The sequence below is a fragment of the Vulpes vulpes genome, chromosome 3, assembly GCF_048418805.1.
Source record: "Vulpes vulpes isolate BD-2025 chromosome 3, VulVul3, whole genome shotgun sequence".
NCBI classification, from domain to species: Eukaryota; Metazoa; Chordata; class Mammalia; order Carnivora; family Canidae; genus Vulpes; species Vulpes vulpes.
In genome coordinates, this window is record NC_132782.1 from 81,285,252 (window position 1) to 81,307,980 (window position 22,729).

A 22,729-nucleotide genomic window follows, 5' to 3' on the forward strand; every position below is an offset into this window, starting at 1 on the left:
AGTGATTTTATTGTCTAAAGCTCCTCAAGAAAAAAAAAAAAATAATAATAATAAAAAAAATAAAGCTCCTCAAGTGTTTGTACACTGTTGTCATGTTCCCTGTTTCTTCCCATGGCCAAGGTGATGCATGATGAAATGAGAGTCCTTCTGAGTGGGAGGTAAGCAGAGCGGAGAACTAAGATTCAGTTAGGTCAGAGTCTCTTAGTTCATACCGTAGATCCAGAGGCTGGACACATGTCAGTATCATCCTGGAATTGGGTTCTCCCTTCCTTCGTTTACCTTTTAATGGCTGCATGGCATGCAGGTCACCTTCCAGATAAAGTCTATCATTAGTTTATAGTCTCCTCTGCCAAGTCTCTTCCTTAGGCATCATTTTTAGCCTTGCCAAGCACTGCATAGGTTTTGTTTTTAACTTTATCCAGAAGAGTCTCTTGATGTGCTCTTTTCTTGACATTTCTTGACCAGTAACATTTTCTTCTCATTGGGAAGTAGTGACTGTAGAATTCTCCTTAAGTTCTTTTTTAGTATTCCTCCCCATAGCAAAATAACCTTTTAGCTTGTCATACGAGACTTCATTCTTAGTTTGATTGGGGAGGAAAATCTGAGCACTTTGCAGGTTTAACCTTGGGGCCCAGACACAGTACACAAACGGAAAGCATGGAAGAGTTTCTTGGAAAATCAATTAGGTTGCCTACTAAGTAGTTCAACGATGTTCTCCATTAAAATGGCATTATGCCCTGCCTGCATTTCCCGACCAAAGGTCAACTCTGCCACAGTTCTGAAATTTTCCACTGTCCTTTGCTTTGAAGGTTTCCACTTAACATAGGCCAGCATTTTCAGCTGGCACTAGGTGGTTACATGAGTTAATATCAGTCTTTAGTTTGGGCTTCGGTTTCCTAACTTACAAAGGTAGATTGTTTCTCGAACTTAAGGTTTATTCTGTTGTTTGTTTGTTTGTTTTTCATCAAGTGGGAAAGACCTTGTATAATTTGGCAAAATCCTGGGTTCTGTTAGGCTCTCTGTTTACTTTGTATGCGTTTGTCCTGACAAGCGGATTATCTGTTTTTCCATTTTAAATGTTCTCTTGTGGAAGAATATGGTCAGAAGCCTTGTCCTATCCTTGCTAAGATAGGATGTTGCCTTTTTACTGTTAGTAAAGGGATTAACAGTGACTTTGCATATCAGCTGGCTTCTCTTTGATTCTGTTACACCCACTTCTCCATAGGGACCATCTTTATTAAAACATGCTAGAGATTTTTTTTTTGAGACTTTATTTGTTCATGAGAGACAGAGAGGGAGAGGCAGAGACATAGGCAGAGGGAGAAGCAGGCTCCACATAAGGAGCCTGATGTGGGACTCAATCCCAGGACTGGGATCACACCCCGAGCTGAAGGCAGAGGCTTAGCCGTTGGGCCACCCAAGCGTCCCAGAACATGCTAGAGATTTTGAGTTTTTCATCAGAATAATGTGTTTAGCCTCCTACCAGTGTTGTAAGACAGGCAGGATTTACCAGATATCACCAGTGTTGAATGTCAAAACTTAGTTGCCGCTGTTCATCTGTTTTTAAAAACAATGCCTTTAAAAAACAAAAAACCCAGTGTCTTTGAATATAGTGTGGGGGTTTTTGTTTTAATGTACTGGACTGTTTGGAATTTTTTTCCAATGGTAGGAAACTAGGATGGTCTTTCAAATCTTGAATGCTTTATGTTTTTCCCTCAAAATTAGAGGTTGGTTGGAATCTAGGCTGGTCTAGGTAGATAGCTCAGTGGGTTTAACAGGATGCTAGTACCTGTGATGTCAAAAGCATTAGTATTGGGGATCTAGAGATGTGAAGGAGACCTGGCACCAAATTGCTATGAGACCTTGGGCAAAATAATAAATGAAGGTTTTACAAATATGCCCAAATGTTCATAGCAGTATTATTTATAATAGCCAAAAAAATAGAAACAACCCAGATGTCCATCTACTGATAGTGGATTAACAAAATGTGATTTAAAAAAAAAAAATATGTGATTTATCCATACGATGGAAAAACTTTCAGCAATTAAAATGGAATAAAGTACTGTTACTAGTTACAATGTGTATGAATCTAGAAAAATTATGCTTAGTCAAAGAAGGCAATCCAAAAAGGCAATCTGGACATATGAAATGTCCAGAAGAAGAAAATCTCTAGACCAGAAGTAGAGTAGTGGTTGTCTAGGGCTGGGGAAGTGATGGTTTAGGGTGGGGAATGGGGAATGACTACTAGAGGGTGCAAGGTTTATTTCTGGCGTGATGAAAATGTTCTGTAAGATTACATTGATAGTTGGCACAGCTCTGCAAATATTTGAGAACCCATTGTTTTCTTTACAACGTGAACTTGTTACCGTATGAATTATATCTCAATAAATCTGTATTAAAATGAGGTTAAATAAGCTTATTTCCAAGATCTCTCAGGTTTCTTTTTTAAGATTTATTTATTTATTTGAGAGAGACAGAGGAGAGAGAGGAAGGGGCAGAAGGAGAATCTCTTTTTTTTTTTTTTTTCCAGAAGGAGAATCTCAAGCAGACTCTGTGCTTAGCATAGAGCTTGACATGGGCTCTATCTCATAACCCTGAGATGGTGACCTGACCTGAAATCAAGAGTCAGATGCTTAACCCATTGAGCCACCCAGGTGTCCCAGTTTTTGTTTTGTTTTGTTTTTATTTATTCATGAGAGACACAGAAAGAGAGGCAGAGACACAGGCAAAGGGAGAAGCAGGCTCCTTGCAGGGAGCCTGACCTGAGACTCGATCCCAGGTCTCCAGGATCACACCCTGGGCTGCAGGCGGTGCTAAAACTGCTGTGCTACCAGGGCTGCTCTGTTTTGTTTTTTAATGAGGCTGGATGCCCTATTGAGTGCTCAGATCTTGAACCACAGATTTCTGAGCATGGCCGTAATATATAGTCCTGGTCATATGGCTGTTAGGGTAGTTTGGTTCAGTTGTTTATAGGAAATGTGTAAAAAGCAGTACTTGCTGATAGGACTTTTTCCTGACTACTTGTGTGCATCTGAGTGTCCACTAGAGGACAGTAAAGCTCATGTTAGCCATTTTCTGCCTGTTGCCAGTAGGCACTCTTTTTAGGGACTGAACTTAAAATCTTAAATTTATATTCCATTGAAGGAATGTGGGTTGTTGGTGCAGTAAAAGGACCTATCATCATGTCAACTCTCTACTGGTCTGAGAGAGATAGCCAGTGAGATGAGTTGTGGTTGTGGACCCTCATAGTGTACTGAGGAGCTCTGAGTGGGGAGGAAAGAAATCATGCTGTATTTTGAGGGCAGATACTGAAATATCTGCAGTGGAGGTTGGAGTCAGGAAAGAGCCAGATTCCACTAGGGTTTTAGCAGCCTCTTAAATAGAATTTTGTTGTGTCTGTATTATGTGTTCTTGTTTTTTTTATTATTATTATTTTAATTTTTATTTATTTATGATAGTCACAGAGAGAGAGAGGCAGAGACACAGGCAGAGGGAGAAGCAGGCTCCATGCACCAGGAGCCCGACGTGGGATTTGATCCCGGGTCTCCAGGACCGAGCCCTGGGCCAAAGGCAGGCGCTAAACTGCTGCGCCACCCAGGGATCCCCTGTGTTCTTGTTATTTATGAATTTACACAGGCAGGACTTTTTATGTCTCTGTTTCCATAAGAAAGAGAAAGGGCAGCTTTTGTTCTCCTCTCTCAACCCTCACACCACAGCTTCAGAAGTAGCTCAACTCTGTCCCTTGGCAGCTCTATTTTAAATAAAGCCTGTGGCCTTCCAGCATAACTACCCCTTCCTATAGGAAGACACTATATCACTTTAAATAGACCTCATTGCCTGGGGCAGGGCAGTGAAGTGCATCAGTGGTACTGTTTGCTAGCTTGAGCAGGCCAAGTTGTAAGAGCTGCTACCTGAACTATAACTCAGGTAGGACTGGGTTAAGCCATTTGATCCTTCTAAGATAGATGATGATGGGATGACCTCATCTCTCAGCTTCTCCCGTAGGGAGGGCCTAAGCTTTACCTTGTCTGTCTCTTGCGTTTTTGACTGTCTGAGAATGAATAAACCCCTGTAGAGGCATTTGTTTGTTATGGATGCTTACCTAATCATTTAGGCAAGAAATGCTTTAAAGACCTAAAAAAATCACCCTTTGACTAATGAAACAGTAATACAGATAAACTGATTATCCTAAAATGGCATTTCTGTTTTTCCTTAGTTGTGTTTATTATTGAAATTCCTGATTATATTTTCCCCCATCCTGTGTTTTCCCTGGGTAATTCTGAATTGCTTTGCATTTTCTGATTATGGGAGAAGACACTGTCTATTATGCTGAAAGTAACTGCCCAGAAAGTCAGCCTAAGTCCTGGGCTCTGAGATTTTCACTTAGTTAGAAGTTGGTGATAAAGTCAAGAGAAATGCTTCATATCAGTATTTAATATTTTTAAGTGTTGTAGAACGCTTTATAGATAGTATTTACTGTAATTTCCAGGCCCTGTAATCTGGGATTGTGACACATAATGCAGAAACTGAACATCTTGTTAACCAAAGTTGTGTTAGCTCAGGACATGGTTGCACACTAGCATTTACACAAGTGTTTCTGCTTTTAAATGATACTGACTCTTTAAGTGGATTTTACTAGAAGAGATGGGTCTCTGATCACCCACCACCCCTGACTTAATTCTTTGTGTAGTCTTTGGCAAGGTTTTTCACTCTTTAGAGCCTTGATTTCTTCTGTAAAATAAATGTAAAAGAAGCTCTAGGAGGCTGGAGAAAAGCTCTAGGATGTAAATATACTCAGAATCCTCTCACCTCTTCCCCTGTTTCTGGTACTCTAAGTGCATACTCTGTCAGTGTTGTGTGAAAAATCTACATTTTTCATACCTCATATGAATGACCTCATATGGTTGAGGTCATTGTAGTAATGCTGACCTCGTTTTGTCTCTGTTTAGGTTGCATCTGCTCTGGAAAAATGGAAGACAGCAATCCGTGAAGCTCAGACTTTTTCCAGAATGCATGTTCTACTTGGGATGCTTGATGCCTGTATCAAGTGGGATATGTCAGCAGAAAATGCTCGATGCAAAGTCTGTCGAAAGAAAGGTATATATAGATCAGTGTTGCTTATCTGAGTGTAATAGGGACTAGGACTTCCATTCCAAAGATATTTTCTCCCCTGAAGAAGTCTGTGCACACAACTTTGAAGTGTAGTGGGGCTACCTTCTTCTGGAAGTCTGTAAAATGCTACTCTTTGAAATAACATGACAGTAAATCAAAGTAAGCCCTTTGTTCTTCATGTTTGAGTATAAGAGCAGTTTATCTCTCCAATGTTTAAATTTTCTACAGGGAACAAAATTAACCTGAAATTTTACATCTGTTTTTATCATTGCTGGAGTTTTGTTTTTTGTTTTTTTTTTTTAATCGCTGGAGTTTTTAAGTCATCCGTGAAGTAAGAGGTCTACCAGCAGAGGGCAGTATTAACATTGGGAAGAATACTCCAGTTTGTGCCCACTGCCACTGAGTCCTACAGAGCAAGGCATTTGAGAATCTTTAATGGTCACAGCTTTCAGAGGCTGTGTAAAAGGAACATCATGACTAAGGGCACTCAAGCGATTGACTTCTCATTGGCTCAAGTGATTTTGTGAAGTAGTGAAGTAGGTTAGGATTTAATCCCCAAGGATGGAAAGACCTATGAAAAATCTATCAGTTGCTCTAAACACTGTTTCAGAATGAAGGTTGGAGAGGGAAGTGACCATGTCGGGTCAGTTCTGTACATTTTTGATACCAGATCGCTTAAGAGAACTATATCAGATATGAGTTGGGAAGCATTGGGGATTGAGAAAAAGGATGGGCAGGAAATGTAATACTTCATGGGGGATTCGTTTTTTAGTGGGAGAGGAATAGTGACCTTTCCTGCTATGAGTTTTTTTTTTTTTTTAAATAAGCATTTTTAAAAATTTATTTATTCAGAGAGAGAGAGAGAGAGAGACTGAGAGGCAGAGACACAGGCAGAGGGAGAAGCGGGCTCCATGCAGGGAGCCTGACGTGGGACTCGATCCTGGGTCTCCAGGATCAGACCCCGGGCTGCAGGCGGTGCTAAACCACTGTGCCACCGGGGGTGCCCTGAGTTGTTTTTTTTGCCATGAGTTGGTTTTTTTGCTGCTACTTTGTAAATGTTTTAACTGTTCTCTCCTAGGCCAAGCAGGTTTTAGGGATATGTCAGAAGACCTGAATCTTAAATTACCAATAGTCTAGTTTGTGCTTTCTTTTCTTTTCTTTTCTCTTTTCTTTCCTTTTCTTTTAAGATTTTATTTATTTATTCATGAGAGACACAGAGAGAGAGGCAGACCACAGGCAGAGGGAGAAGCAGGCTCCCTGCAGGGAGCCCGATGCGGGACTCGATCCCAGGACCGCGGGATAATGCCCTGAGCCAAAGGCAGACGCTCAATCACTGAGCCACCCAGGCGTCCCTATGCTAGGTTTCTTTTCAGAAATCACTATTTCTTAAAATACGATTACACTGTGCTAGACTGTTTGCTTCCCCCTGGTGTTAATTGAGGGTGAGTGGCTCTTTGTTACAGCTTGCTGACCATTGCTGTGCTCCCAACAATGCTTTACAAGTTTATCTCCTTGCAGGTGAAGATGACAAACTGATCTTGTGTGATGAATGTAATAAAGCCTTCCACCTGTTTTGTCTGAGGCCAGCCCTCTACGAGGTACCAGATGGTGAGTGGCAGTGTCCAGCTTGCCAGCCTGCTACTGCCAGGCGCAACTCCCGTGGCAGGTGAGAATTTCTTCTCTTAAAAACAGATGAAATGGTTGTTATAATTAAGCTTTAGTTATTCAAATTGAATGATTCTACGGAGTTTTAAGTTCATCTTTTGTGAACAGAACCTAATTGTTGGAGATATTACAGTAGGATCTCAGAGGGCTCTGATTTCATTATAGTTTGATGTTGACATTTCCGGTTTTCACTGCCAGACATGTTCTGTATCTTCTTGATCATACCTTCTTCTCAAATAAGTTTATCTCCCTTTATCCCTTTACCTTTTGCTTCCACTTTGCCCCCCCTTTAAGATTTTATTTATTTATTAGAGAAAGCGTGCGAGAGTGTGAATGAGAGGGAGAGGGAGAGAGAATCTGAAACAGATTCCATACTGAGCACAGTCTGAGACGGGGCTCAATCCCACAACCTCAAGATCACAATCTGAATGGAAACCAAGAGTCAGATGCTTAACCAACGGAGCTACCCAGGTGCCCCTACTTTGCCCCCTTCTTAATTACTTCTGCAACTACTTCCTGCTAAAAATCCCAAAACTCATGACCTTCCTTCCTTAACGATTAGAACTCTGGGGTCAACTTGGACATTTTCCTCTCCTTCTGCTTCTATACCCATTCATTTGCCAGATATGATCAGTTCTGTGTCCAGACATCTTCTGAGTCAGTCCCCTTCTGCTCACTCTCCATGGTCCATTCTGTCAGTTGGCCCTCCTACATCTCCCATCCAGGCTCCTTTGGTGGCTTCTCAATTCCTTACTTCATGTCTTTCCCCTCCTATTTGTCCCACTTTGCTGGGGATGCCAGAACGGTTTATGTAAGGCAAAGATAATCTCATGTCACTATCCTGAAACTTTTGTCTTTCCATTGCCTCTAGAATAAAGGCCATATTCCATGGCCTGATTTTTGAGACTCTTATATAGTACTGTTTTTATGAGCCCTTATTCCTGTGTTGTGTGCTTGGTACAGACTGTTCATTGGTATCCTTGCCTCTTGGGCTTTCCTCCTTGCTGGGAATATTCCCTCTCCCTGGAACTGAGGGAATCGCCTATGGCTTACTTAAAATTTCACTGCTTTTTTGTTGAAATACTTTTATATTCTTAAGGTTAATTGTTTTTCCTCTGTGTTCCAACCAAGTGTCCAATCTCTAAGTGTTTTGGTGCATCTTGCCTCCATGGTTAGTCTCACATATGAGTGTCTTCCCATGAGATTGGAGAGTCCCGAAAGCAGAGGTGGTGCTTTGTTCTTCACTCTGATCCCAATAAGGCCAAACATAGAGGCCTTGTAAAGAGAAGATGCTTTACATTTGCCAAGGTAATACCGTTGTTTTCCACATTGCACTTTGAGGTTGTGAAAGGGCAGCTTATCGGCGCTCTGGCTTGGTCTGTGAGAGGGCAGAGCTGTTTGATCCTGACCCCATCTAATAGCATTACTTGGTTATTTCTTACTCCACTCCAGCTGCACTTGGAGCCAAGTAAGGCACACTACCCTGAAATGACAGGGCTTTGGACCAGCTGTTCTGAGCTGGGATTACCATTGCTTTGATGTTATGGTCATCTGCAAGCTGTTCCGCTCCTGGAAGGGAGCCATCAAGGTAGAGTAACACCTGTCTGGGGTGTTTATCCTTTCAGTGCACCTCAGAGTTGGGAACAGCTTTTAGTATCTGAAATGTTACATTATCTGGGCGATTTTTATGAGACAAAAGGAATGGGTTTTGTATCTTACGTGAGGAGAGGTTGAATTTTGGTCTTGATTTCTGTTGCTGTTGGTGTCTTATCCAGAGCATTTGGGGCCTGATGGAGGGAGCATGCTGCTGCAGCTTAGGCTTTCATGCTGCTGCCCATGTCCTGGCCTCCATTCAGGTTTCCTCCCCTCATTGTGGAATCTGCCCAGTCTGTGAAAAGGATCCTTTTAGAACTTCATCCTTTCTTAGACCACTTTGGCCTAGGACCACGTCCCCTACGTGCTTTTCCCTCCCCACAGGAATTACACTGAAGAGTCTGCCTCTGAGGACAGTGAAGATGATGAGAGTGAGGAAGAGGAGGAGGAAGAGGAGGAGGAAGTGGAGGAAGAGGATTATGAGGTGGCTGGTCTTCGATGTAAGTATTCAGTTTCCCCTCATAGTTGACCTCACAGTTTTCCAAGCTGACTTGGGAAGACTGGTTGGCAGTAGACCCCCACCCAGTGTTGCCATCAGACCCATCTTCTTTCTCTCTCATGTTGTGGCTATGGAGTGACTCCACTGCTGTGGTTTCATTTATTTATTTGAGATTTTACTTATTTGACAAAGAGAGAGAACATAAGCAGGGGGAGTAGCAGGTTCCCTGCTGAGCAGGGGACCCCCCCCCTCCATTTGGGACTTAATTCCAGCACCATGGGATCATGACCTGAGCCGAAGGTGAGATGCTTCACCAACTGAGCCACCCAGGTGCCCCTCAGTGCCGTGGTTTTGAGTGAATTTTTAAGATGCCATGTAACCATCCTCCTAGTGGGAAGTAGGGTGACTTGGTTTCAAGAATATCAGCCCTATGTAGGTCCATTTGGTCTGAGATTTAGTGGAAGTCAAGGCCCCAAGTGTGTTTAGGACGAGTCTGCTGGTTTGAGCTTCTCAGTGTGTAGAGACAATGGGTAAGGAAGGCCTAGGCCCTCTCTCCTCTGTTACAGTGGTACAGAGGTACTGCCTTTGCTGCAGTGCTGCTGTTAAAGAAGTTATTTTTCCTTTGGTCACAGTGATCTTTCTCTTCATCAGTCTGCAGGGGTCTAGCTTTGCAAGTTTGAAAAGAGAAAACTAGTTTTGTCGTGGCTTAGGGTGGTTGTCACGAAGGTTCAGATCTTTTTCTTGCTAGATGCCTGTGGGAATGAGGGGCGGAGGTGGGGCTCTCCTGGTACACTTAACTTAATTGACTCTCACTTTCTGATGGCCATTCTTCATGAGTCATTTTCATGGTTAAACCTAAAGCGCGCCCCCCCCCCCCCAAAAAAAAAAAACCTAAAGCCCTGTAGTCTAGCCTTTACAGCTTCCTCCTTTGCAAAATATACCTTTCCTTTTAGGTTAGTAGAAAAGAGCACAGATCATGATTTTGATGAGCTTTTGAAGAGAAAGTACAGTTTCCAAGATCATAGCATTCTGAACATTCAGACTTCGTTATAAGGAGTCCAAGAAGATGTGTTTTTTTTTTTTTTTTTTTTTAATTTTTATTTATGATAGTCACAGATAGAGAGAGAGAGGCAGAGACACAGGCAGAAGGAGAAGCAGGCTCCATGCACCGGGAGCCCGATGTGGGATTCGATCCCGGGTCTCCAGGATCGCGCCCTGGGCCAAAGGCAGGCGCCAAACCGCTGCACCACCCAGGGATCCCACCAAGAAGATGTTTGATGTGACCTGTCTTACAGCAATGGTGCTGCTAAAATATGAGGGGTCTGGGTGTGCACACCTGCCCCTGCTTTCCCAATCCTGCAGGGCTCTCGTGGAATACTTTAATTTCTGTCATTCCAACAGGACTCCTTTTGTTTGTTCATTAGGCATGATCTCTCCATTATCCATAACCCCATATTATGAAGAGAATTCATCTGCTAAGTGGAGAGTATGATTGGAACATAAGGTGGTCAGGAAATAAATTCTGATTGTGACATGGACTCATTTTGTTTGTTTTCAGAGAAGTGGATGCTTTCCTCTTGCTAGTTACTGTTGTCTTTCCAAGAATTGTTCTCTTCAGGTTTCTAGGGTCTTATCTGCCAAAAGGATCTGGGAAGTATTGGTACTTGAGAGGCCTTTGTCTACTCTACCTTTTAAGCCACTGAAGAAGTTTGCTAGTGTAACTGAGGGCCCTGGGTTGGTGGCTGTTTCTAGCAATTTGAGTTTCATCCTTGGTGTCAGTTTCTTACTCTCTTTTCCAATCCTGGTCTTGAGCTTAGAGACGGTAAAATAGCCAGTGAAGGGTTATCAGGGTCTAGAAGTAGAATATGAAACATTGTTTGTGATTCTTTGTGTCCTTGGCTCCTTATACCCCTGTATCTGTTCAAATGGCCCTCCCTACTTTTGAGGGAAAATGTGTTTAGTGGAGAAGTTTTAAGCTAATCCTTACGGAGCATCACTCCTTGAGGACAATATTGATAACTGTTGGTTTGCCTGACCTCGAGTACCTGTTGTAAACCTGGAGACACTGGTCATCCTGGTGGCCTTTGTATTCCTTATTCTCCCTTTGGGGATCCTGGACAGGACCAAGGTGAGCCTTGAATTGGATTCAGTGAGGAAGACTTTGAGTAGGTATCAGCTTTTCTCTGAGAAGATTGCTGTGGCGAGCAGAAGATTACCTGGGAAACTATGAGGCAAGAACTGCTACAACCAGATTCTTTTTTTTTTTAAGATTTTATTTATTCATGAGAGACACAGAAAGAGAGGCAGAGACACAGGCAGAGGGAGAAGCAGGCCCCATGCAGGGAGACTGATGTGGGACTCGATCCCAGGACTCCAGGATCACGCCCTGGGCTGAAGGCAGCGCTAAATCGCTGAGCCACCCAGAGATCCCCTACAACCAGATTCTACCTCATGTGTAAGGACACACACAGGCTGAGCTTAGGCTCTGGGAATTCCAGGCTGGCCTGTTACCAAATGGTCTCTTCTCTTGAGTGTGTCAGCTTACCACAGACTCCTTCAGAGGTCTCGTTCCTGGGAGTAGCTGTGAACAGCGTGAGGATAGAGTGGCCGTTTTGAAGGAACGGCCTTCATTGTTTTGAATTCAAAACAATTCTTAGAAGGTCTTTGGCAGTTGGTGAAAGGTATCCATTCATCTGCTTCTCTACCTTGAAAGTATCCTGTCAGGTAGGGCAAGAGAGAACAAGAGCATCTTAGAACTAGAGAGAGCCAATGCTCTGCTCGACCCCTTGGTCTCATCTCATAGAATTGTTCTCTTCGTCCTCCGTTGTTCGGCTCTGACTCTCTATTTTCTATTTCAGTGAGACCTCGAAAGACTGTCCGGGGCAAGCAGGGTGTCATCCCCCCTGCGGCGAGGCCGGGACACCGGCCAGGTAAGAAGCCGCATCCCGCCAGGAAGTCTCGGCCAAAGGCACCACCTGTGGATGACATGGAGGTTGAAGAGCTGGTGAGTGATTTCCCTTCCTCTCTATACCATTGTTTCTCACCCCGCCCCTGCTCCAGCCTTAGGAATCCATCAGGCAACAGGTGGGAAGCCCCCCACCCCCCCTTTGGAGGCTGATGCGGCAGATGGGTGGGCCTGTAGGCAGACGGAGGCAGCAGGCCCCCCAGGAGCAGCTATGTCCGGCATTCCCCTGCTGTAGCTTGAAAACATCATCTCCTCGAGTTAATAGGCAGCCCATGACTTGTTAAGGATTTTAAAATAGTATCCATGTGTCTCCAGTGGCTCAGAGGGGCTGGGTCTCCATTGTGGGAATGTCAGCAATGTTGGAGCCTCCGTCACTCTTGGGTTCTTTGCCCACAGTTGTTGTGGGAGGGGCATTACCCTCCCCTCTGCTCCTCAACCAATGTAATTTTAGTGGTTTTACTTCAGATTTCACTTGAGCTTTAAAGAACAATAAGAGGCTCTTGAAAATGTACTTACTTTGGCAGAGTGAATTGAGGTTGGGGATGGTTTGGGGGCATAAAGCAAACCATTAGGGAGCTTGAGAGCTTTGTGAGAGCCTTTTGCTGGCCCAGCCCTAACTAACCCTTCAAGCCTGGGGCTCTGACCGCCCAGAGTCACAGCAGCGATGGCGCCCTGGAGGGGACGCCTACCCTTTCCTCCTCAGCTGCTTAGCTTCCACATGCTTACAGAAGGAGAGACTGGGAGAATAATTGTACTTCTTGCTTTTCTTCCATCAGAGCCCCCAACCCCACAGAATTGGCTGCCAGAGGTCCCTGTTACCCCCTCAGGGTCTCCACAGTTGTTTGTTTATACTCCCCTCCACCATGTGCACATAATCCCAGGTCCATCTGCTCTCACCGGAGTCCTGGTGACAGCAGCCTCTCTGGCTGACCTCTAGCAGGACCACTGTAATAGGGCAACTGCTGCCTGCCCTCTGCAGCTTTGATCAGCCTCCACCGGAGGCTGGCGGGCTGATGGGAAGATGCCTGGCCCTTGGCTGAGCATGCTCTCTGACTTGAATGTCAGATGATTTTGACTGTCTCTGCTCCAAGAAATTGGTTGAATCTTTTTTTTTTTTTTAAGATTTTATTTATTTATTCATGGAAGACACACAGAGAGAGACAGAGACATAGAGGGAGAAGCAGGCTCCTTGCAGGGAGCCCAATGTGGGACTTGATCCCTGGACCCAGGATCACGATCTGAGCCAAAGGCAGATGCTCAGCCATTGAGCCACACAGGCATCCCTCTTAAAAAAAAAAAAAAAAAAAAAATAGATACATAACATTTTCTGTTCTGTCCACTCTTCTCTTGGACCTGTAATAGTATGTCTCTTTTTTGGCACCAGGTACTTCAGACCAAGCGGAGCTCTCGGAGGCAAAGCCTAGAATTGCAGAAGTGTGAAGATATCCTCCACAAGATTGTGAAGTACCGCTTCAGCTGGCCCTTCAGGTGGGTTTTGTATCCTGAAGCACAGGGAGCAGGACCGGGCGGCCTTGTGGGTGCTTAGGGCATGCAGACAGGCAGTTGGCTTGGGGCTCTCTGAATGGAGGTTGTAGGGACAACACTTACCCTTCCTTTAGGACATGTCTGAGTGTCGGGGGAATTAGCTTCTCAGACTGGTAGAGACAGCACTCAGTACAAGGTGGACATACCTCCTCTACCTGCCAGCCGGCTGATCACAACAGGGGTGGGTGTTCCAGGAATGGTGGTCTGGGAACCAGGTTTCTGTCTATTGTCCTCTAGCCTGTGCTCTCATCTCCATTTGGTTTTTCTCCACAGGGAGCCCGTGACGAGAGATGAGGCTGAGGATTATTATGACATCATCACCCAGCCCATGGACTTCCAGACAATGCAGAACAAATGTTCCTGTGGGAGCTACCGTTCTGTGCAGGAGTTTCTTACCGACATGAAGCAAGTGTTTACCAATGCTGAGCTTTACAACTGCCGCGGCAGCCATGTGCTGAACTGCATGGTGAAGACAGAACAGTGTCTGGTGGCTCTGTTGCATAAACACCTTCCTGGCCACCCATATGTCCGCAGGAAACGCAAGAAGTTTCCCGATCGGCTTGCTGAAGATGAAGGGGACAGTGAGTCAGAGCCCGTTGGACAGTCCAGGGGACGAAGGCAAAAGAAATAGAGACAGGGCCCTGGTAAGGGAGCCTAGGTGGGGGGAATGGAGAGAGCCGGGGAGGGTGGGAGGGAGCAGGAGCCAGCGGGAGAGGAAGATGGAGAAGAATGTGGAAGGGAGGAGATCACAGGGATCCCAGAAATGCCCATCATCCCAAGCTTGTACTGCCTTGCCCAACTCTCCAGAGGGCCCTAAGCAGGCAGAGCTCTTTGGAGAGCCTACTCTTGGGCTGGTCTCTGCACAGAAGTACCATGGGCGGTAGGTGGCCTTAGCCCTGCTGAGAGTTTCCAGGGAGAGGCCAAGGGTACGGCTTTCTCGAGGGCCCACATCCCTTAATTCTCTTCTTTCCTACGGTCCCTCCCACTTTGGCCACCATGACAGTGCCAAGCCCCTGGTCTCCAGGGGAGGAATTACTGTATTACATGGAAGGATCAGGGGTAATCAGGCCAACTGGGGAGGCGGTGTTAATTTTTTATAATCTCTACTCACACAGTCTTGTTTCTTGAAGCCGTCCTCGGTCTCTCCCCTCCCCTCCCTCAGGTGACGGTATCAGTGAGTGTCAGTGAGTGCCATACCGCATTCTGTATTCACCAGCATCATTGCTCTTTTGAGTTGCTCTTTGCGGAGTAAAGGGACATGTCCTGGAGCCATTCCTGAATACCCTTCCCCTTCTTTGTGACAGCTCTCTCCCCTCTCCCACCCCACCTCACCCCTTCAAAAACAAAACAAAACAAAAAAAACTTAAAAAACACCCCCCCCCCCACACACACACACAAAGAACCTAAGGCACTTCACTTAGAGACTGGAGTCCTGCTTATAATCATGCATATAACCTTTACTTGGATGGATCTGGCCAGAGGGGTGTTGGAGCCCAGCCCACCCACATACCAGACACAAGCTCTTAGGGGAGCAGAAGAAAAGCAGGAAGAATTTAAATGTTTAATTTTTTTTAAATTGACTTTTCTAGTTATTAAAAGTTGCTTGTTTCAGCAGTGATATTGTATAAAGAACATCTTGTAAAATATTTCTGTCATCTTGCTTTGGCACATGTACAGTACAGTTTATATGATAACGTGTTTGCTTTCTTTTGCCCCGTCTCCTCCCTCAGCCCATTCTCTCTCTTCAGAGAAGCAGGGTTGGAGGGTCAGCAGGATAAGCATTGGGACCTGGTGGGGAGGGGTATGTCCCTTTGCCTGCCCTGGCAGCTTTCTGCCTCCTCCATCTCCAACCGCCGCCTCCCTCCTCCTGAGCCTGTTCTGGCCTCAGATGCAGAGCTCTGTGAGATTGATAAGCTGATCAGTCTTGCGCAGGGGTCCTCTCACAGGGGTCCATGTCAGTGCAGGGGGGGGCGGGCAGAGGGAGGAGGGGCTCGGCTGGCCCCTTCAACTAGGAGTCTGGCGCTAGTAGCTCTAGTTAGGCAGAACTTGGTAGTCTTCTTTCCCTTTTATGGCAGATTTTGATAAAAATGCAAAACAGGGTTTAATTTTCTTTTCTATCAGCTTTGAATTTAGAAAATGTGAGCAGCTCAGCTCTTCTGAACTTAATTTAAGGGAAAACTTGTCCACCAAGGGGATTGCAGCTCCTAGAACTTGAGAATAAAGCCTCTTACTACAGAACTTGGAGGTGTGGTCCCGGTCTCGCCCTGCCTGCCCTTCCCGGAGACTGTGGGGATTTGCTCCAGTGGTTGCTGGATAGGTTTCCTGTCCCTTCTCCCACAGCTTCGGAGTTAGCACTGACGCTCCAGTTCCCTAGTCCAGCCACCAACACCTTGCCCTGCCTTTTTACCCGAGAGCCGGTCTATTGTTCAGTGAGAATCCTGTGTTCCCACTTCAGTGACACCTGAATTGTTTGTTGTTTGTTTTTTTTTTAATTGTCTTTAAGGAGGAAGGGCCCCATTAAAGGGTAAACTTGTAATAAATTGGAATTTGAAATAAACATTATGTACTTGTGTTTATAAAGAAGAAACAGTTCTGCTGAATCTTTCTTTGTCCTCTTGGGTGTGGGGGTGGATTGTGCAGAGTCTCAGGTGCTGGTCCCACTGACTCTTGGTGGCAGTTCTCCTTCAGGAACAAGAGGATCCCTGACTGGCTTTCTAAGCACAGGTCACTCTGCTGCATTTCTGTGCTTCCCGCAGAGATTTCTGATGCCCAGGGTAAGCGAAGCAAGACCTCCAAGCTTTTCCTAGCCTTCTCTCTAGCTGTGCCCCCCCCCCCCCCCCCATTTTCATTAGAATTTTAGGACTTCAGGAAAAATATTTTACGGGCTTTGCTGTAGTAACTTGTGTAGTGCTTAAGGACTTAATTTTGGGGCAACTCCTGACATTTTAAAACAGGAAAATTTCAGACATCTTAGACAAACAGTGAAAATATAATCAATTCCCATGTACTCTGTCTGCTTCAACAGTTCTACCACATAGCCAGTCTTATTTATGTCTTCATTTATTTTTTAAGCTGGGACTTTTTAAAGTCAGAGTGGTTGATTTGAGTAGGTCACTGCTTTGTGGCAACCTGCTTACAGAATTCAAAGATTTTGCAGAGCTCGCTGTGTGGTCCCATTTACTGAGAAGTGGAACTGGCCTTGCTGAGCGAGGGCCTCCATCCAGGCCTGCTCCGAGCACTGGGGGATTTTCTTCCTCCAGGGGAGGAAGCCGCTTGCCCCAAGGTCAGCTCCAGTGCAGCCAGTAGTCCAGCTCTGGGGAAGGGAGCTGTGCGGCCTCCAAGCATTTTCTAAACAGTCACCACTGGACTCCAGGGCCCGGCCATGTCTGTGAAGTCATGTCCCCTCATCTAGGGTGCATACCCTGGTCCTGTTAAACCATTAGCTGGGTCCCCCTGCCAGGGGTGTGACTTTAGGGGAGCCTCCTGAGTGGCTGACAATTGCAAATGGAGACAAGAGAACTACTTCCTGAGGACAGGGGAGTGAGGCATTGCTCCTGGGATTCATCGGAACCCTCCCCTTCGTCTTGCCTGCGCTGCCTTCTCAGACCCAGTCTCTGCGGAGGCTGCGGAAATTGGTCAGGGGTGCAGCAAAGTGGAGTCTGGATTGCCGGGGAGCCAGGGTTCTTCGAGCAGGACACTAAGAAACAAGCCAGGCTGAAAAGAGGGTATGGCTTCCTTGACTCCCCAAGCCTTCAGCCGGAATGGGGCTCAGAGCAGGCAGTGAGAGACCTCCTGACCCCTTGGGACCTCTTCAGTTTGACCTTGGTCAAGATCACCACCGCTGACTCCTGGGAACTTTGAACCATTTCTTGGGAACTAATACCAAGGTCAGGGCTAAGAAGTTCCCTTACTTCCCGCCTCCCACGCACAAGCTCAGCTGGCAGGCCAGGCTGAGCCCACATGGACGTGTGCTGTCCTGAGATCTGCTTATTGGGCTGGGGAGGGGCTGGGGCACCCTGTGCACAGGCCAGCAGATGTTGGTTTCTGAGCCACTTCTCTTGGGTTCTGGAATTTCCTTTTGGAGGCTGAAGGGGGGCCCCCGCTGTGGGAGGGGTTTCTCGAACAAAACTGCCCTAGGTTCTAACACCTGCTGCTCCCCATGAATCCATGATGTGCTGGAAGTCACATGGATGTGCTCTAGAAGCCAAAGGCTGCGTGGCCGTGTGATCTCCAAGCTCCCCATACTTCCCAGTCTGTAAAATGGGGAGATAAGTCTCAAATGGAAGCCTTCTGTAAAAGGTCTCTAATGCTGCCTTATTTCTCCTCCAGGGTCTGGGTCTTTTCCCGTGGCCCCCGGTGCCCAGAGGCTGCTGTCAGAGCCCCTCACCCTCCCACCTCTCCCCTCCAGGTTGTTCTGGAAGCCCAAATCTTGTTTCTGCTGGGTGGCGCTTAGCTGAGCACCACCCCTCCTGGGCTGCTGACTGCCCAGGGTCAGGAGTAAACCGGTACCACTCCTGATGCTCAGCACCCCTCCACCCTTTGCCCTTACATGTCACTTGCCTTTCTCCTCCCCAGTCTCCAGGTCTCCAGAATCCTCTCCTTTTGCTCCCACCACCCCTGCCCTGGTGCAGGCCCTCAGCAGCTTCAGCTTGGCTCCCCTCAGGCTTGTGGACCTGATCTGTCTCCACCCTCCCAGCCCAGGCCCCTGTCACCTTCCAGAAGCACAGTCTCTCAGTCAAGGGACCTCATGGGGTGTCAGGGTCACTTGGCTTGTCTGGTTCAAAAAGGCCAGGGGCCCTCCTGTGTCACATGAGAGGGAAGGTTTAGGTGGGGGGACATGCCAGGCAGGAAATGCACAGCACAGATGCCAAGGCTGAGAGGTCCCATGGGGGTCAGAGCCCCTCTTCATAGTAAGGGACATCCCCAAACTCTCCGCAAGTCCTGATGGGAATCTGACACCACCTGTGTGATCTTCCACGGATGTCTTTCTTGCCCCGCTGAGACTGATGCTTGGTGCAGGGCAAAGGGCTCCAGCCCGAAAGACCCTGGAACTCATCCCTACTGATAGGAAGCAGTTGACCCTGGGCCTCCTGTCAGCTGCGAGGCAAGGCTAGACCTTTGGGGCCTCCTGGCTGTGACAGTGCTGGCTCTGTGTATCTTGCACCCAGGGACAGGGTCAAAGACCCTCACCTGGCTGAAGTCACAGTGGTCAAAGCAGAGGCCAAGATGGGGTTATGGGGTCTGACCCCTCACCCCAAGCTGATGGGAGCCTCCATAGGATGGCCATGCATGCCTTCCAGTGGGCAGAGATGGCATAGGTCCCAGCAGCCTTGGGCTTCCCTGGCGCACACACAGGTACCTCTTCCGTCCCCTGGCACAGGAGTGTGCAAGCTGCCCTGGAGCAGCCGTGTACACTCCCCTTGCACCTGCCTCATTTCTCACAGCAGCTATCCGCACCTCAAATCCTTCTGCAGCCTTCAGAGCTGGGGCCCCAATTCCCACTAGACTCTAGGGCTCCCCATCTCCTGTGTCTGAGCTGCCAAGATGCCCCCAGATCAGTCCCGCCCCATCTCCACCCAGAGAGATGAGGGGAGGCCGTGCGGGGCCCTGATGTGGACCCCAAGGAGTGAGGTGGACGAGCCAGCAGTCCTGGCAGGCAGTGAGGTCAGTCACTCCAGCCTCAGCCTTCAGGGCCCCAGAGAAGGGACAGCAGGACACACCTACAGGAGACAGCGGGAGCAGGTCCCGAGCCTCCAAGGGAAACTTGGAGGCAGAACGATGCCCTCATTTCCCACTCAAGTAAAGAAAGTCCCACTCAGCCCCCAAACAGGCTGGAGTCTCCAAGCCCGCAGGTGTCTTCCCAGGGGATTCCCGAGTGTCCCAGCAGGCATTCCAGCCATACTCTGTGAAGCAGGAACCCAGGACTCAGGCAAGCAGGTTGCCCAAAGGAGAAACACACACAGACACGCGTGAGCACCCTCGCAGTTGGGGACCTCTGCAGAAACAGCGGCTCCACCGGGATGCCCTCCTGACCGGTGGGTGGCCATAGAACGGCCGGCACATGAGGCCAGCACCCACCCAGCTCCGCCCACCAGGGAGACTCCTGCAGGGCCCTCACCCTCCTACCTTCCCCTTCCCGGCCCACAGAAGACTCAGCGGTGCCACACGGGGAGGTGGGGGTTTATTCCAGTCACAGCTTCCAGAGAAACTCAACAATAAATTACATCATTAAATAAACTCCCTGCTGGACCACGCCCCCTTCTGCCCCTCCTCCTCCCCACGTGCTCCCCAGGACCCCGGTGGGGGGGGGGCAGGGAAGGGGGAACCTGGCCAGACCCACGCCCTGCACTAGGCCACAGGGGAGTGAGCCTCACTGGGTCCTGGCAGGCAATCAGGGTGGAAGGAGCGTCTCCCCGCCCCGGTCCTCGGCCCCTCGCACTCACTTGCCTGACCTTGACAGCTGGGCAGCTGCTAGTCAGCTGTCTCCTCCGGAGGGGGCGGGGGCAGGAGGGGCAACAGCCGCCAGCGCAGGCCTGTGTCCCTAGAGGTGCGTGGGGTTCTCCAGAGAAGGGTCCGTCTTAGTCATGTGCAAGACCACGGTGGGGGCCTTGTAGTGGCAGTGGGTGCCACGGCCATAGCCCCCGGAAGCCCGGCAGGCCTTTGCCCGGGCCCGGCCGGCTGCCATCTTGCGGTGGCACAAGCTCTGCCAGGTCTGGAAAGTCTTGGAGCTCCAAACCCAGACGCCGCTGGTGATCCCCACCACCAGCGACATGAAGATTTTAAGCATAAAGACGGCCACGGTGGGCACCGAGCCCCCCGGTAGCGAGCAGTCCCTCCGGCCCCCGGGCACCGTGGCTGCCAGGCAGGGCTGCTCTGTGGCCCGAAGGCGCCAGAAGTCCATGTTGAGGCGTTCATAGACGTAGCACACAATGACGCAGGTGGCAGGCACCGTGTAGAGGATGGAGAAGACCCCGATCTTGACCATGAGCTTCTCCAGCTTCTCCGTGTTGGTGCCACCTGTCTTCATGATCTTGCGGATGTGGAAGAGGGCCACGAAGCCGGTCAGGAGGAAGCTGGTGCCCAGCACCAGGTAGCAGGAGAGGGGCACCAGCACGAAGCCCGTGAGCGCGGCCGCATCCATGCTGGCCACGTAGCACAGCCCGGTCAGCTCGTCCCCGGCCACCTTGCGCAGCGTCAGGATCACGATGGTCTTGAGGGCCGGCAGGCCCCAGGCCGCCATGTGGAAGTAGCTGCCGTGGGCCTCAATGGCCTCGTGGCCCCACTTCTTGCCCGCCGCCAGGAACCAGGTGAGGGTCAGCACCACCCACCACAGCGAGCTGGCCATGCCGAAGTAGTAGAGCAACAGGAAGACCAGGGTGCAGCCCGTGTTCTCCAGCCCCTCCTGGATCACGTAGAGCGCGCCCGCCTCCTGGTCGCAGGCCACGCTCTGGGCGCCCGCCACGGCGCGGATGAGGAAGGCCAGCGAGTAGACGTTGTAGCACATGGACAGGAAGATGATGGGGCGCTCGGGGTACTGGAAGCGGTGGGGCTCCAGCAGGAAGGTGAGCACCGTGAAGGCGGTGGAGAAGAAGCACAGCGCCGACCACACGGCCATCCAGACGAGCGCGAAGTCCTTGTCGCGCCGCGACCAGAACACCTCGACGCCGGGCCCGCAGCGCGGCGCGCACGAGCGGCTCTTCTCCACGTACTGGAACTTCTCCGGGTTCTCGCAGGTGCCGCCCCCGCCCCCGCCCCCGCCCCCGCCGCCCGGGCCCGAGGCGGGGTCGCCGGGCGGCCGCGCGGGCCGGGGCGCCACGGGCAGCATGCCCAGGCCCTTGTGGGGCTCGGCGGGGCCGGCCGTGGCGTTCTCGGGCGCCTCCATGCAGAGCGCGTGCGGGTCGTTGCGCGTGGGCAGCCGGGCGCAGTCGAGCGACTCGGGCCAGCCGAAGTTGAACTGCTCCATGATGGGCGCGCAGCGCAGGCGCGCCTGCTCGCACATGGGCCGGCAGGCGGGGATGGGCGTCGAGACCTGGTCGGTGCACATGGGCGCGTACAGCGAGCACAGGAAGAAGCGCAGGTGGCTGTGGCAGCCGTACTGCACGAGCGGCGCGAACTCGGCCAGCTCCGCGGCCGCCTCACCCTGCGACGTGTGGCCCAGCAGGTTGGGCATGCGGGTCAGGTTGTAGCCGATGCCGCGGCACATGGGGATCTCCACCGCCTGGCAGGGCGCCGGCCCGCGCCCGCGCTCCGGGTCGAAACGGCCGATCTCCAGCGCCGCGCCGCCCGCCGCCAGCAGCTGCCACAGCAGCAGCGCCCGGCGCAGCGGCGGCACGGCCATCCCGGGCGGCCCCGGCCGGGGGCGGGAGGGCGGCTCACTCGGGCCGCGCCGTCCGGCGCCCCCGTGCCCGCCCGCCACGTCGCGGGGCGCGGGCCATCGCCGAGCCGCCCGCGTGCGTCCGGGCGCCCCGGCAGCGCGCAGGGAAGCCGCCCGAGGGAGAGGAGGCGCCGAGCCCGCCGAGCCGCCACCACCGCTGCCACCCGAGCGGCCGCGGAGCCAGAGCGGGCGCCGCCTCCCGGGGCCGCCGCTACAAGCCTCGGGGCGGGGCGCTGGGCGGACACGCCCAGGGGCGGGCCCCCCCGCGCGCCGGGCACGCCCCCCCGCCGGGCTTTAAAGGCGCCGCGTCTCCCCGCCGCGCCGCGCCGCGCCGCGGCCCCCGCGTGGGCGCGATCGTGCGGCGCGGGGCGCGGGTGCGCTCGGTGCTGCCCCGCGCTCCCCGACAGGACAGCCGGAGGTTTCCCTGCCCTCCCTCCCGGGTCGCCCCTTTTGCCCCAGGCGCAGACCATCTCCGAGGCCTCCAGAGACAGTGCAGGTTGCAGCGTGTGTCTTTGGGCTCTTTCCCCGCAGCCTCCTTTTCTGCAAAACAGGCAAATAATCCCGTGAAACAGCAACTGGTTTGTTGTATGAGTGCGGCTTTCCCGTCCACACTGCACGCATGACTTTCTCCGCAATCCAGGTGGGGAACTCGGGCCTCGAACTCACAGCCCCGAGGTCAAGGGTCTCTTGCTTGATGGACTGAGCCAGCCGGGCGCCACCCCATACCCCTTCTTTTTTTTTTTTTTTTTTTTTTATTACCTTGACTTTAAAAAAAAATATTTTGTTTATTTATTCATGAGAGACGGGGAGAGAGAGAGAGAGAGACAGACAGAGGCAGAGACACAGGCAGAGGGAGAAGCAGGCTCCATGCAGGGAGCCGACCCAGGACTCGATCCCGGGTCTCGATCCCGGGTCTCGATCCCGGGTCTCGATCCCGGGTCTCGATCCCGGGTCTCCAGGATCCCACCCCGGGCTG

General features: G+C 50.1%; 2 protein-coding genes across 2 annotated transcripts in view; one reads left to right on the forward strand and one right to left on the reverse strand.

Annotated features, from left to right (window-relative positions):
- The window catches only part of BAZ1B (bromodomain adjacent to zinc finger domain 1B), a 73,877-nt gene extending 57,911 nt beyond the window's left edge, over positions 1-15,966 (forward strand). The window contains exons 14-19 of the mRNA XM_026019698.2: positions 4,950-5,097; positions 6,631-6,778; positions 8,755-8,870; positions 11,728-11,873; positions 13,219-13,322; positions 13,653-15,966. Coding sequence (XP_025875483.2) covers positions 4,950-5,097; positions 6,631-6,778; positions 8,755-8,870; positions 11,728-11,873; positions 13,219-13,322; positions 13,653-14,010 — 1,020 coding nt within the window. The 3' untranslated portion in view covers positions 14,011-15,966. The remainder of the gene's footprint in view (positions 1-4,949; positions 5,098-6,630; positions 6,779-8,754; positions 8,871-11,727; positions 11,874-13,218; positions 13,323-13,652) is intronic.
- A 3,572-nt stretch (positions 15,967-19,538) lies between these two features.
- On the reverse strand, positions 19,539-21,917 carry FZD9 (frizzled class receptor 9). Its single transcript, XM_026019618.2, has one exon. The coding sequence runs from the start codon at positions 21,715-21,717 to the stop codon at positions 19,921-19,923; it is 1,797 nt and encodes a 598-aa protein (XP_025875403.2). The 5' UTR covers positions 21,718-21,917; the 3' UTR covers positions 19,539-19,920.
- Between the last annotated feature and the right edge of the window lie 812 nt (positions 21,918-22,729).